Below are 15,880 nucleotides of genomic sequence, written 5' to 3'. Positions count from 1 at the left end.
ATCCTGAGGGGATTGACGGGAGAAATGGAGCAGATCCTGAGGGGGTTGACAGGTGAAATGGACCAGATCCTGAGGGGGTTGACAGGGTGAAATGGAGCAGATCCTGAGGGGGTTGACGGGTGAAATGGACCAGTCCTGTAGGGATTGATGGGGTGAGACCAGATCCTGAGGGGGTTGATGGAGGTGAAATGGAGGAGATCCTGAGGGGGTTGGCGGGGGTGAAATGGAACAGATCCTGAGGGGGTTGACGGGTGAAATGGACCAGTCCTGAAGGGATTGATGGGGTGAGACCAGATCCTGAGGGGGTTGACGGAGCTGAAATGGAGGAGATCCTGAGGGGGTTGTCGGGGGTGAAATGGAGGAGATCCTGAGAGGGTTGAAAGGGGTGAAATGGAACAGATCCTGAGGGGGTTGTCGGAGGTGAAATGGAGGAGATCCTGAGGGGGTTGATGGCGGTGAAATGGAGCAGATCCTGAGGGGGTTGATGGCAGTGAAATGGAACAGATCCTGAGGGGGTTGTCAGGGGTGAAATGGAACAGATCCTGAGGGGGTTGACGGAGGTGAAATGGCGGCGATCCTGAGGGGGTTGACGGGGGTGAAGTGGAGGAGATCCTGAGGGGGTTGTCGGGTGTGAAATGGAGGAGATCCTGAGGGGGTTGATGGCGGTGAAATGGAACAGATCCTGAGAGGGTTGTCGGGGGTGAAATGGAGCAGATCTTGAGGGTGTTGATGGGGGTGAAATGGAGCAAATTCTGAGGGGATTGATGGGGGTGAAATGGAAGAGATCCTGAGGGGGTTGACGGGTGAAATGGACCAGATCCTGAGAGGGTTGACGGGTGAAATGGATCAGATTTTGAGGGTGTTGATGGGTGAAATGGACCAGATCCTGAGGGGGTTGACGGGTGAAATGGACCAGATTTTGAGGGTGTTGACGGGTGAAATGGACCAGATCCTGAGGGGGTTGACGGGAGTGAAATGGAGCAGATCCTGAGGGGGTTGACGGGTGAAATGGACCAGATCCTGAGGGGGTTGACGGGAGTGAAATGGAGGAGATCCTCAGGGGGTTGACGGGTGAAATGGACCAGATCCTGAGGGGGTTGACGGGTGAAATGGACCAGATCCTCAGGGGGTTGACGGGTGAAATGGACCAGATCCTGAGGAGGTTGACGGGTGAAATGGAGCAGATCCTGAGGGGGTTGACGGGTGAAATGGAGCAGATCCTGAGGGTGTTGACGGGCTGAAATGGAGCAGATCCTGAGGGGGTTGACGGGGTGAAATGGAGGAGATCCTGAGGGGGTTGACGGGGGTGAAATGGAGGAGATCCTGAGGGGGTTGACGGGGGTGAAATGGAACAGATCCTGAGGGGGTTGTCGGGGGTGAAATGGATCACATCCTGAGGGGGTTGACGGAGGTGAAATGGAGGAGATCCTGAGAGGGTTGATAGGGGTGAAATGGAACAGATCCTGAGGGGGTTGTCGGGGGTGAAATGGAGGAGATCTTGAGGGGGTTGATGGCGGTGAAATGGAACAGATCCTGAGGGGGTTGTCGGGGGTGAAATGGACCAGATCCTGAGGGGGTTGACGGGTGAAATGGACCAGATCCTGCGGGGGTTGACGGGTGAAATGGACCAGATCTTGAGGGTTTTGACAGGGTGAAATGGACCAGATCCTGAGGGGGTTGACGGGTGAAATGGACCAGATCCTGAGGGGGTTGACGGGTGAAATGGATCAGATTTTGAGGGTGTTGATGGGTGAAATGGACCAGATCCTGAGGGGGTTGACGGGTGAAATGGACCAGATCCTGAGGGGGTTGACGGGTGAAATGGACCAGATCCTGAGGGGGTTGACGGGTGAAATGGACCAGATCCTGAGGGGGTTGATGGGTGAAATGGAGGAGATCCTGAGGGGGCTGATGGGGTGAAATAGACCAGATCCTGAGGCGGTTGATGGAGTTGAAATGGAGGAGATCCTGAGGGGGTTGGCGGGGATGAAATGGAACAGATCCTGAGGGGGTTGACGGAGGTGAAATGGAGGAGATCCTGAGGGGATTGTCGGGGGTGAAATGGAGCTGATCCTGAGGGGATTGTCGGGGGTGAAATGGAACAGATCCTGAGAGGGTTGACGGGGGTGAAGTGGAGGAGATCCTGAGGGGGTTGTCGGGGGTGAAATGGAGGAGATCCTGAGGGGGTTGATGGCGGTGAAATGGAGCAGATACTGAGGGGGTTTTCGGAGGTGAAATGGAGGAGATCCTGAGGGGGTTGATGGCGGTGAAATGGAGCAGATCCTGAGGGGGTTGATGGCGGTGAAATGGAACAGATCCTGAGGGGGTTGACGGGTGAAATGGACCAGATCCTGAGGGGGTTGACTGGGTGAAATGGAGGAGATCCTGAGGGGGTTGACGGGTGAAATGGAGCAGATCCTGAGGGGGTTGACGGGGTGAAATGGACCAGATCCTGAGGGGGTTGACGGGTGAAATGGACCAGATCCTGAGGGGGTTGACGGGTGAAATGGAGGAGATCCTGAGGGGGCTGATGGGGTGAAATAGACCAGATCCTGAGGCGGTTGATGGAGTTGAAATGGAGGAGATCCTGAGGGGGTTGGCGGGGGTGAAATGGAACAGATCCTGAGGGGGTTGACGGAGGTGAAATGGAGGAGATCCTGAGGGGATTGTCGGGGGTGAAATGGAGCTGATCCTGAGGGGATTGTCGGGGGTGAAATGGAACAGATCCTGAGAGGGTTGACGGGGGTGAAATGGAGCAAATCCTGAGGGGGTTGTCGGGGGTGAAATGGAAGAGATCCTGAGGGGGTTGACAGGGTGAAATGGAGCAGATCCTGAGGGGGTTGACGGGTGAAATGGAGCAGATCCTGAGGGGGTTGACGGGTGAAATGCACCAGATCCTGAGGGGGTTGACGGGTGAAATGCACCAGATCCTGAGGGGGTTGACGGGTGAAATGTACCAGATCCTTAGGGGGTTGACGGGTGAAATGGACCAGATCCTGAGGGGGTTGACGGGTGAAATGGACCAGATCCTCAGGGGGTTGACGGGTGAAATGGAGCAGATCCTGAGGGGGTTGACGGGGTGAAATGGAGGAGATCCTGAGGGGGTTGACGGGTGAAATGGAGCAGATCCTGAGGAGGTTGACGGGTGAAATGGAGCAGATCCTGAGGGGGTTGACGGGTGAAATGGAGCAGATCCTGAGGGGGTTGACGGGTGAAATGGAGCAGATCCTGAGGGTGTTGACGGGTGAAATGGAGCAGATCCTCGTGGGGTTGACGGGTGAAATGGACCAGATCCTGAGGGGGTTGACGGGTGAAATGGACCAGATCCTGAGGGGGTTGACGGGGGTGAAATGGACCAGATCCTGAGGGGGTTGACGGGTGAAATGGACCAGATCCTGAGGGGGTTGACGGGTGAAATGGAGCAGATCCTGAGGGGGTTGACGGGTGAAATGGAGCAGATCCTGAGGGGGTTGACGGGGTGAAATGGAGGAGATCCTGAGGGGGTTGACGGGTGAAATGGATCAGATCCTGAGGGGGTTGACGGGGTGAAATGGACCAGATCCTGAGCAGGTTGATGGGGTGCAATACTAATTAAATGACTGACTCATTCCTGGGGAAATTGAGCATGAGCTGCTACAATACTTGGATGCTGCACTACAGAGGTTCAAGGAAAATGGACTAAATGTGCAGAAGGACAAGTGTGAACTCCTTCAACCTTTGACTGAATATTTGGGCCATACGATCAACAACTCAGGGCTTCACAAGACACCAAAGGTAAAGACAATCGTGGAGACTCCATCACCACAGAAGTCAATTAAAATCTTTCTCAAGGCCACTAACATACTAAGTTTGTTCCAAACCAGCCCGCATTCTTGAACAACTTTATGAGCTTTTAAATAAGTCAACACACTGACAGTGGACATTTCACAGTGAAGAGGCTTTTAAAAAGGCCAGAACAGCTTTGTCACAGTCTGAAGGGCTCACACACTTCAACCCATCATTGCCCATACAGTTGTGCTGCGATGCATCACCCTATGGTCTGGGGGCAGTTTTCTCACATATCATCCCGCCAGGTGAAGAGCATCCAATCGTTTTTACACCAAGGACATTAAGCAAGGCAGAAAGCCTCTATGACCAGATTGAGGGGAGGCAATCTTTGGAGTTAAGAAATTCCATCGATTCCTCTTTGGCTGACAGTTTTCACTACTGACAGATCATGGCCCTTGACATCAATTTTTGGTCCATACACGGGCATTCCTTCCCCGGCTGCTAGTCGAATGAAAAGGTCTCTGTTTCTATCTGCACATCAGTAAAATATAAAGCAGAGGAGGTCCGAGATCATTCGAATGCTGGTGGACTATCCAGACTTCCCTCAGCTGTTCCAGCTCCAGAGCCATCCCCAAAAGAGATCCTTACTTCAAGGAAGTATCTACAGCTCCAATAACTGCAGCACATGTACTGATCCTGTTCTGTCTACTGTGGCGTGCATAGTAACTCATGAATGGAGAGGAGAGCTCACAGTCCAAGCAGGACGTTTACTATGGCGATACTGTGTTGTCGTTCCCCCACCATTCAGAAAGCAAGTGCCTGACCAGCTACACACAGGACACAGTATTGCACACAGTGGTTCCCGGAGGCCGAGTAGATGAAGCCATTGAAGAGGACAAAGCACGCCCACCTCGTCAGTGAGTGTGAAATGTTCCCCATCTTGCTCCTTTGCATCCATGGCAATGGCCTGAAGAAGCATGGCAGGGGATTCACAGATCTACAGGAGCTGTAGAAGGCCTCATGTTCTTGGTTACAGTGAACACACACAGCAAATGGCCCGAGGCTGCCATCGTGGAGCACTACATCTGGAAAATGCATGGAGCAGCTACTTTCTACCTTTAGATGTTTTGGGCTTCCTCAACAGTGGCAGTGGTGCACCATTCCTGTTTGAAGAGTTCAAGGCATATATGGAAGCAAACGGTAGTCAGCACATCAAGTCGACACCACAGCATCCCTCCACTAACGGCCTTGCTGAACGATTTTACAAACAACAAAACAAATCCTCACGACTTCAGTGGGAAGTGGATCCCTCAACCAGCATCTTAGCACTTGCTTGCCGACCTATCACAACACGCCACACACCACCACCAAAATGGCTCCAGCCACTGCACTGATGAAAAGACACCTTCGCACCCGGCTTGACCTGCTTCGACCCCAAACACAAAGCAGATCAGAATCAGATTTAATATAATTGGCATATGTCCTGAAATTTGTTAACTTTGCGGCAGTAATACAATGCAATACGTAATAAAAGAGATAAAGAAACTGTGAACTAAAGTATATATATATTAAATAGTTAAAGTAGTTCAAAAAAAAAGGTAGTGAGGTAGTGTTCAGGAGTTCAATGTCCATTCAGAAATCAGATGGCAGAGGGGAAGAAGCTGTTTTTTGCATCACTGAGTGCGTGTCTTCAGGCTTCTGTACCTTCGTCCCGACGGTAGCAATGAGAACAAGGCACGTCCTGGGTGATGGGGGTCCATAATGGTGAATGCCACCTTTTTGAGGCATCGCTCCTTGAAGATGTCTTGGATACCATGGAGGCTGTTGCCATGATAGAGTTGTGCTAAATGAACAGAGAACCCTCACACAGAGATATGCTAAAGTGAAGTGCAGAGGTTTCACAGCAGGAGGGAGAGTACTCGCCCAAAACGACCTCTCCAAAACAAAGTGGATACCTGCGATGGCGGTGGCACAGACTGGTCCTGTGCCGTATACAGTGGAAACTAGTAACAACGACATCTGGAGAAGGCGTTGTGATCAGCTGCTGCCTACTTCTGAGGCTATTAAAATCAACACCAGCTCACCAATCCAGATCCAGTTGTAGAAATGGGACAGGATTCCGAGACAAAGACTGCAGAATCTTTGTTAGGATCGAATGACACAGCCAGTGCTCCCCCATCCTGTGTTTCTGAGGCACCCCTTACTGACAATGTAGTACCCAAGCCAAGATCTATACATACACCACCAAGAGATAAAAGGACTTTGGCGTCATCCCCAGATCGCTGTACCCTCACAGGAACAGGCAGCCTCCAAACAGATTGAATTGCTGGTTTAGCGACTAACCCTCAGCACATGGGACAGAGTAATCTCCAGGGTTATGTCTGGGAATAGAGGCAGTCTATCCTCTTTCCCTAGTTTAAAAAAACATGTTTTTACTTTTTCTCCACTGAATGCTAAGAGTTCAGCAGTTTGCCTGTGTATGGGAAAGCAAAGAAAACTTTACAACGGGGGGGGGGGGGAGGAATATGTCATGTATTCATGTAGATTAACGTGAGAGGGCATTGAGATAGATGACTAACAAACAGAATAAACAGCTATATGTTTAAACCTTACCCCCTCCATCTCTCATGTGTGTTATTCACATCCACCCGGACTCCCAGTACCACAGACGTACCAGTGACTCTATGATTTTGATAGGTACATGGAGAGGAAAGATATAGGGGGGCGTGGGTCAAATACTGGCAAATGGGACTAGCTTGGTGGATGCCACAGTCAGCGTGGAAGACAAACAAGAGAAAATCTGCAGATGCTGGAAATCCGAGCGACATACACAAAATGCTGGAGGAACTCAGCAGGTCAGGCAGCCGATATGTCCAGCCTTGGCCTCTACCACTGTCGAGATGAGGTCATACTTAGGTTGGAAGAACACCACCTTATATTCCGTTTGGGTAGTCTCCAATCTGATGGCATGAACATCAATTTCTCTAACTTCCAGTAATGGCCCACCTGCACCCCACCCCCTTCACCATATCCCATCCCCTTTCCCTCTCTCATGTTATTTTCTTGCAGGCCCATCGCTTCCCTCTGGTGCTCCCCCCCCCCCCCCCCACCCTTTCTTCTTTCTTCCATGGCCTTCTGTCTCTTTCACCATTCAACTTCCTAGCTCTCTGCTTCATCCCCTCCCCCTATCGCTTGGCATTTCTCTCTCCTCTCCCCCCACCTTTCAAATCTACTCCTCAGCTTTTTCTCTCCAGTCCTGCTGAAGGGTTTCGGCCCCAAGTGTTGACTGTCCTTTTTTCCATAGATGCTGCCTGGCCTGCTGAGTTCTTCCAGCATCTCGTGTGTGTGTGTGTTGACAGGCCGAAGTTCCTGCTTCCATTCTATTTGACACTACGAAAGTTCCTGACGTTAAATCTGCTGCTCCCTCCCCCAGACAATGCCTTTCTTGTGCTATTTTGAGACATTATGATTCCTAGGCGTGTCACTCTCTGGGGATATGTTGTCAAACAGGCCAGGCCAGGCCTCTGCCCCGATCACTTTCCCACTTTCATTTCTCCCCTTCGAGTTGTCCCTCAACAGATTCTTCATCCAAACAACTCAGGGATTCGCACATCAGGAGAAGATAAATACTGGAACTGGTGGGGAAGACCGGTGGGGGAAGGACATGGACAAAGCAAAGCAAAGGGGGAAGTTGTGAGGGAGCAGAGACCCAGGAAAGGGGGGAGACTGAAAATAAGAAGTGGGGAAAGAGAGAGTGAGAGAGAGACAGACACACACACACACACACACACACACACACACACACACACACACACAGAGGGTGGAGTCAGAGCAGGAGGGGGAGAGAGAGAGTGGGGGTGGGGGAGAGAGGGAGGGGAGAGGGAGGGGAGAGGGAGGGGAGAGGGAGGGGAGAGGGAGGGGAGAGGGAGGGGAGAGGGAGGGGAGAGGGAGGGGAGAGGGAGATGTCAGGACATTTACTTTCTGAAGTTTAGAGAGGAACATCTCAAGACAGAGACTCACAAAAGACCACAGGTGCTGAAACCTGAAGCTGAAGTCAAACTGCGATAGGAACTCAGTGAATGAAGCAGCTTTTGTGCTGGGGACAGATATTCCAACGTTCAGGGTTGAGATCCTGAATCAGGACTGAGGTGGAGAGGGAAGGTGACCGGGGTAAAGAGGAGGGAGTGAGAGCAGCCAGTGGCTGAACAATGGAGTGGTGAGGGGTGACGGGCAGATAGGGGAGGGGAGGAGTAGGGTTGGGAGACAGAGACCGAACGATGATGGGTGGAAGTAGACAAGGGAAAAAAAGAGGCAGATAGAGCTGGAGTGGAGAAGGGAGGGTGAATGTGGAGTCTGATAAGCAGAAGCACACAGGAAGGTGACAATGGGAATCATTAGGGAAAAAGTGTCGGGCAGAAGGGACCCAAATGGGGGAGCACGTATGGTGTGTGAAACGCCGTTATGGAATAGCTCCCTACCATTGACCCTACCCCAACACACCCACTCTCGCCACGCACAGGGTTGGCTCTCGTAGTCCCCGTGTCCCACCTGCCACTGTAACGGGGAACTGCCCGCATCCCCCACCACCCACCCCCCCATCCTCAGCACTCACCTGAGCTACCTCCAGGCCACGTCGGATTCAGAGGGAGAGTTGGCATCATCGGGGGACCCATGGGAGGTCCCGACTGGTGGAAGCTTGATGGGTAGCCCACGTTCCCGGCGGGGGGGTATGGGGGGCTCTGCCCAGGAGGGTAGGCAGGCCCATAATTCGGAGGGTAGGGTCCGGTAGTGCCAGGAGGAGGATATAAGGGGTCAACTGATTCCTCATAGGAGGGCGGAGCACTGGGGGTAGCCATACTGTTTGCAACTCTTTTCCGATTCCTGGTCCCGACGTCAAACAGCAACACCCTGGAAAACAGAGGTCAGAGTTAACTCATGTAGCAAGGTGCGGAACAAGTAAGTCAATACAAAAGTGAGACAGATCGGCTGGTTGAGTGGTGTCACAGTAACAACCTTGCACTCAACGACAGTAAGACCATGGAGCTGATTGTGGACTTCGGGAAGGGATCAGCAGTGGGAAGGGTGAGCAGTTTCAAGTTCCTGGGTGTCAATATCTCTGAGGATCTATCCCGGCCCAATATATTGATGCAATTATAAAGAATTAAGTCAGTGGCCATACTTTGTTAAGAGCTTGAGGAGATTTTCGCAAATTTCTACAGATGTACCATGGAGAGCATTCTAACTGGTCGCATCACCGTCTGGTACGGAGGGGCCGCTGCACAGGATCAGAAAAAGCTGCAGGAAATTGTAAACTCAGTCAGCTCCATCACGGGCTCCAACCTCCCCAGCATCGAGGACACTTTCAAAAGGTGATGCCTCAAGAAGGTGGGATCCATCATTAAGAACCCTCACCACCCAGGACATGCCCTCTTCTCATTACCACCATCAGGGAGAAGGTACAAGAGCCTGAAGACCCACACTCAACGTTTTAGGAACAGCTTCTTCCCCTCCACCATCAGATTCCTGAACAGTCATGAACGCTGCCTCGTTATTCTTTTTCTTTGCACTATTTATTATTTTTGTAATTTTATGCATTGCATTGTACTGCTGAAGCAAGACAGTAAATTTCACAACTTGTGTCAGAGATAGTAATCTTGAACAAAAGATTCTGCAGATCTAGTGTAATAAACACAAAATGCTGGAGGAACTCAGCAGGTCAGTCACCATCAATGGGTAATCAACATTTTGGGCCTAGAATTGATTATTTCCCTCTGTAGATGTTGCCTGACTTGCTTAGTTCCTCCAGCATTTTGTCTGTCTTAGTATTTGTGGTTCTCCTGAGACTGCTTCCCTTTTTCTGTCCCGTCCTGATGAAGTGTCTTGGCCTGAAACATCGACTGTTTATTCCTCTCCACAGATGCTGCCCGACCTCATAACTATCCCGATTCTGATCGTCTGCCATGTGGGAACTCAGTTCCAATTTGCAAACGGTTCAGGTAACAGGAGACAGATGCAGAACTCGGTGTAACCCTGGAGACAACCAGAAATTGAAAAGGCCCCAGAAGAGGAAAACTTTTCAGGAGCGGAACTGGTGAAGTGGGATTATTCAGTGAACCTTTCCACAGGCTAAGGGAGTCACAGATTCCACAGCTGTAAATAAATGAACTAGCCGCTCGACCCAGATGTTTCCGTCAGAGAAATGGGAGGGGCTACAGCTATACCAGTGCTGGGAGGAAGGCAGAGAGGGGAGGGGGGGAGAGGGGAGGGGGGAGAGGAAGACAGAGACAGAACGAAAAATAGGAGTGTTGTTGAATGGCAGCAACTGCAGCCACCTTGTTTTGATCAGTAAAGCAGTCAGGGTTGTTTATTTGAATCAGACTCAGAAAGTGACTCAAGCAGATGTCAAACACAAGTGGAGATTCTGGGCTCTGTGCCTTCCAGACACGTTAACACCCTCACCCACCCACAGGAGGACTGCCAGTGAAGAATTTCCAACCACGTGGCATTACGTCAAGTCTACAATGTGGAATCAGGCCATTCAGCCCTATGGCTCCTATCAGCTGTTAGCAGAGGCTGGACAAGCATGGGTAACAGACAAAACGTTGGAGAAACTCAGCAGGTCTGGCATCACCTATAGAGGGGAATAATCACAAGAGATTTTGCAGATGCTGGAAGTCCAAAGCAAGGCACACAAACTGCTGGAGGAACTCAGCAGGTCAAGCAGTGCCTATGGAGGGAGCTGGACAGCCGATTTTCAGGCCAAGGCCTTCCTCAGGACAAACCTGGGGCTGTTTTGTCAGGAGCAGTGAGCGGCCAGAGATCACTGAGCACATTTCCAATGCCAGACGAATATAGTGAATGTAGGGAGAAGGTCAAACTCAACACATCAAGGGCTGTAATCTCTGGATTACCAGCAACCCAGCTTCAGGACAAATGTAGGAAAATTTAAATATATTGACTGTTACATAAAGGATCCTACCCACCCCACTCATGGACAGTTTGCCCCACACACCCCCAAAGGGAAGAGCAATGCAGCTTCCAAGCCAGGACCACCGGGCTCAAAGACAGTTACTTCCTCCAAGCTATCAGCCTGATCAACACCTCCACACCCCACCATCTCTACATCCACATCACCTCGCGCCACTTCACATACCATCAGTTCCTTGTACATTGCGTTTTATAGGATTGCTTTTATATAAATAATTATTGTTTTACTGGGTTCTTCATGCTTATTGTTTTTATGCTGCATCTGATCTGGAGTAGCAAACATTTCGCTTTCCTTTACTCTCATAGACCGAAGAATGACAATAAACGGCTTTGAATCTTCACCTCACAACCTACCCTGTTGTGACCTCACAGCTTATTGTCTGCCTGCACGGCACATTCTCCGTACCTCTTCATTCCGTACTCAATTACTGTTTTAAAGTTCAAAGTAAAATTTATTATCAGAGGACATACATGTCTCTGCATACCACTCTGAGATTGTTTTTCCCGCAAACATACTCAGCAAATCTATAGAATAGTAACAGTAAACAGGACCAATGGAAGAGCAAGCGCACAGAAGATGAAAAATAGTGCAAATGCAAATATAAACAAACAGCAATAGATAACGAGAGCATGAAATTACAAGATAAAGAGCCCTTAAGGTGAGATCATTGGCTGTGGGAACACCTCAATAGATGAATGTAGTTATCCTCTTTTGATCCAGAGCCTGATGGCTGCGGGGTAGTAACTGTTCTTGAACCTGGTGGTGTCAGTCCTGGGGCTCTTGCACCTTCTACCTGATGCAGCAGTGAGAAAAGAGCATGGCCTGGGTGGTGAGGATCCCTGATGATAGATGCTGCTTTTCCACGACAGTGCTTCTTATAGATGTGCTCAATGGTTGGGAGTGTGTTACCCATGATGTACTGGGCTGAATCCACCACCTTCTGTAAGATTTTCTACTCAAAGGCATTGGTGTTCCCATACCAGGCCGTAATGTAGCCAGCCGGTCAATACCCCTTCCACCACACATCTATAGAAGTTTCTCAAGGCTTTTGATGACATGGCAAATCTCTGCAGACTCCTAAGGAAGTAGAGGCGCTGTCGTGCTTTCTTTGCAATTAACATTTATATGATGGGTCCAGGACAGGTCCTCTGAGATAGTGACACCCAGGATCTGGACCATAGCCCTCCATACCCCTCCCATTCAAACTTCCCCTAAATGGTGCAATTAAGCCCACATCCACCACTTTTGTTGGCAGCTCCTTCCACACTCTCAACAACCACTGAGTTCCACTTCAGATTCCCCTTAAACATTTCACCTTACATCCTTAACCCATGACCTCTAATTCTAGTCTCACCCAACCTGGAAAAAGTGGAAAAAGTGGAAAAAGTCTGCTTGCATTTAACCTATGCTCCTTATAGCTTTGTATACCTCTATCAAATTTCTCCTCGTCTCCTGTGCTCCAGGGAATAAAGCCCTAACCTATTCAAACCTTCCCCTATAAGTCCCGGCAACATTCATGTAAATTTTCTCTGTACTCTTTCAATCTTATTGACATCTTTCCTGTAGGTAGGTGACTAGAAGTACACACATTCCTTCAAATTAGGCCTCAGCAACGAATTATACAAACTCACCATAACATCCCAATTCCTATACTCAGTACCGATTTATAAAGGCCAACGTGCCAAAAGCTCTCGTTACAACCCTATACCCGTGATGCCACTTTCTAGGAATTATGGATCTGCATTCCCAGATCCCTGAAGTATTCCCTGATTCTGAAAGTGTTCTAAAGAGAGGTTGAAGAAACTGTAGCTGACTAGGGAAGTCAAAGACAGCATGAAAGCAAAGGACCAGAATTGCACACAATACTGCAAATTACTGCTGAGTTCCTCCAGCAATTTATGCTATGTTAACTCTTCTTCTTTCTCCACAGATGCTGCCTGACCTGCTGAGTGTTTCCGGCTTTTTCTGCGCTTCCTTTACCAACCTCCTTTGAGCAAGATAATATGCAAGGAAGCCTCAAGAGTACAGTTTAAATAGAAAACTTGACACAAAGTCACAGAGGTGGTCAAAAGTGGTAGTTATTAAGACCACAAAACGCAGGAGCAGAATTAGGCCATCAAGTCTGCTTCTTTCAAACAAATCACCTACAGGGTTGTGTAGTACAGGGGCTTATGGTGCCACACTGCCTATTATCCCAAACTCTTGGTGTTTGACTTGATAGCTCCTGGAGATTTGTTCCAACATTCTTTTTTCACCTCTCGCTGCATTCCTCCTTCGTTATAGCTCGCAGTCCACTGGGTTTCCTTACTTTTCGTTTAAGCTTCTGTTTATCGGCAGGGTCGAACTCCTGCCTTGTTTGTCGACTCTGGTTCCTTACACACCGGAGTGGAGGTGTTCAAGTTTGTCATTCAACTGTTAACATCCAAACAGTACAACGTTCCTCTGGACCAAGGTGTACATAACTCACACACAGCACACAAAGTAATATTATCAGCAATTAACAAATAAAAAAAATACATTCCATCAGACTGGCATTTAGCATAAGGTGCATTCACGATCTGGGTGCGGCAGGGAGTTCCGAATCACACGGCCTGGGGGAAGAAGCTGTTTCCCACCCTAACGATCCTTGTCCCAGTGCTATGGTACCTCTGACAGGTGTTAGGGGCCAAAGAGATTGTGGGATAGTATGGGAATACCAATGCCCAGAAATGGGAAACCCTACAAAAAAATGGTGGATTCAGCCCAGTCCATCACAACCCTCCAGTTCAGGCACAAACTCTCCTGTCTGTACATGTTCCATCTTCCCCTGAAAAGAGCCCAACAGGCCAAAACCTGGAGCACTCCCTTCTGCATCATCTCCTTAGCCACTTGTAAAACTGCATCATCTTCCTGCTTCTGGACTCACTAGCATGTGGCATGGGTGATACTGATCAACAGAAAAGATTCTTTTGTGCCAAAGTGAAAACAAATTTCTACAAATTGGTCTAAATTTATTAGAATTATTAAATGCAAAATAATTGATTGCATAATTACTCACCCCCTTCAAGTCAGTATTTAGTAGATGCACCTTTGGCAGCAATTACAGCCTTGAGTCTATGTGGATAGGTCTCTATCAGCTTTGCACATCTGGACACTGCAATTTCCCCCCATTCTTTACAAAACTGCTCAAGCTCTGTCAGATTGTGTGGGGATCACGAGTGAACAGCCCTTTTCAAGTCTAGCCACAAATTCTCAACTGGATTGAGGTCTGGACTCTGACGTGGCCACTCCAGGACATTAACTTTGTTGTTTTTAAGCCATTCCTGTGTAGATTTGTCTTTATGCTTCAGGTCATTGTCTTGATGGAAAACAAATCTTCTCCCACGTCACAGTTCTCTTACGGACTGCATCAGGATTTCCCTGAATCTTGCTGCATTCATTTTACCCTCTATCTTCACAAGCCTTCTCAGTGAAGGCCTGTGAAGATAGTGAAGCATCCCCACAGCATGATGCAGCCACCACCATGCTACGCTTTGCCAAACATAGTGTTTAGTCTGATGGCCAAAAAGCTCAATTTTGGTTTCATCAGATCATAGAAACCTCCAACATGTCTTCTGGCAAACTCTAACCAAGATTTCACGTGAGCTTTTTCAACTACAGCTTTCTCCTTGCCACTCTCCCATAAAGCTGTGACTGGTGAAGCACCCGGGCAACAGTTGTATGCAGAGACTCTCCCACCTCAGCCACTGAAGCTTGTAACTCCACCAGAGTTGTCAAAGGTCTCTTGGTGGCCTTCCTCACTCGTCCCCTTCTTGCACGATCACTCAGTTTTTCAGGATGGCCTGCTCTAGGCAGATTTACAGCTGTGCCATATTCTTTCCATTTCTTGATGATTGACTTAACTGTACTCCAAGGGATATTCAGTGACTCAGAAATTTTCTTGTATCCATCTCCTGACTTATGCTTTTCAATAACCTTTTCGCAGAGTTGCTTGTCTTCATGGTGTAGTTTTTGCCAGGATATTGATTCATCACCAGCTGGACCTTCCAGATACCGGTGTATTTTTACTACAATCTATTGAAACACCTTGACTGCACACAGGTCTCCAAAAACAAATCTCCATTTAACTATTTATGTGACTTCTAAAACTAATTTATCATATTAAAGGGTGTGAATACTTATGCAATCAATTATTTTCTGTTTTATATTCATAATTAATTCAGATCACTTTGTAGAGATCTGATTTCACTTTGACACGAAAGTGTATTTTTCGGTTGATCAGTGTCAAAAAATGGCCAAATTAAATCTACTGTGATTCCATGTTATAAAACATAAAAACTTCCAAGGGAGTTGAATACTTTTAATGGGCACTGTATTTAGAACTCCACTCCTGCCACATTAGACACTTACTAATATGCTTACTGAAAGAACTGCTCTACGACAGATACCATAGCATCTGTCATGCACCTAGCCCTGACACACCTACTAAACAAGGACCAGAAGACCATAAGATGTAATTGGCCCATTGAGTCTGCTCCACCATTTCATCATGGCTGATTTAATTTTCCTCTAGCCCCAATCTCCTGCCTTCTTGCCGTATCCCTTCATGCCCTGACCAATCATGAATCTATCAACCTCTGCCTTAAATATACAAAAAGGCCTGGCCTTCAAAGCTACATGTGACCAATAATTCCAGACTCACTACTCCCTGGCTAAAGAAATAACTCATCTCTGTTCTAAAAGGACTCCCCCTCTATTCTGAGGCAATGTACTCTGGTCTTAGACACTCCCACCATAGGAAACATCCTCTCCACATCCCCTCTATTTCTCCATTTGAAAGATTTCAATGAGGTCACCCCTCATTCTTCTGAATTCCAGTGAATACAGGCTCAGACCCATCAAAAGCTCTTCATATGACAAGTCATTCAATCCTGGAATCATTTTCATGAACCTCCTTTGAACCCTCTCCAGTTTCAGCACATCCTTTCTAAGATAAGTGGCTCAAACAGATTCACAATACTCTAAGCGAGGCTTCACCATTGCTTTATAAAGTCTCAACATTACAATCTTGCGTTTATATTCTTGAAATGAATGCTAACATTGCATTTCTACTTTTCCACCACTGACTCAACCTGCAAATTAACC

General features: G+C 48.5%; 1 protein-coding gene across 1 annotated transcript in view; it reads right to left on the bottom strand.

Moving 5' to 3' along the window:
• Window positions 1–15,880, bottom strand: part of tmbim1a (transmembrane BAX inhibitor motif containing 1a) — an 84,956-nt gene that overhangs the window by 35,491 nt on the left and 33,585 nt on the right. Inside the window, exon 2 of the mRNA XM_073046277.1 lies at window positions 8,381–8,676. Coding sequence (XP_072902378.1) covers window positions 8,381–8,624 — 244 coding nt within the window. The 5' untranslated portion in view covers window positions 8,625–8,676. The remainder of the gene's footprint in view (window positions 1–8,380; window positions 8,677–15,880) is intronic.

Source organism: Hemitrygon akajei, chromosome 5 (genome assembly GCF_048418815.1).
Source record: "Hemitrygon akajei chromosome 5, sHemAka1.3, whole genome shotgun sequence".
Classification (NCBI taxonomy): Eukaryota; Metazoa; Chordata; class Chondrichthyes; order Myliobatiformes; family Dasyatidae; genus Hemitrygon; species Hemitrygon akajei.
This window is presented reverse-complemented; position numbering and strand designations above follow the sequence as displayed.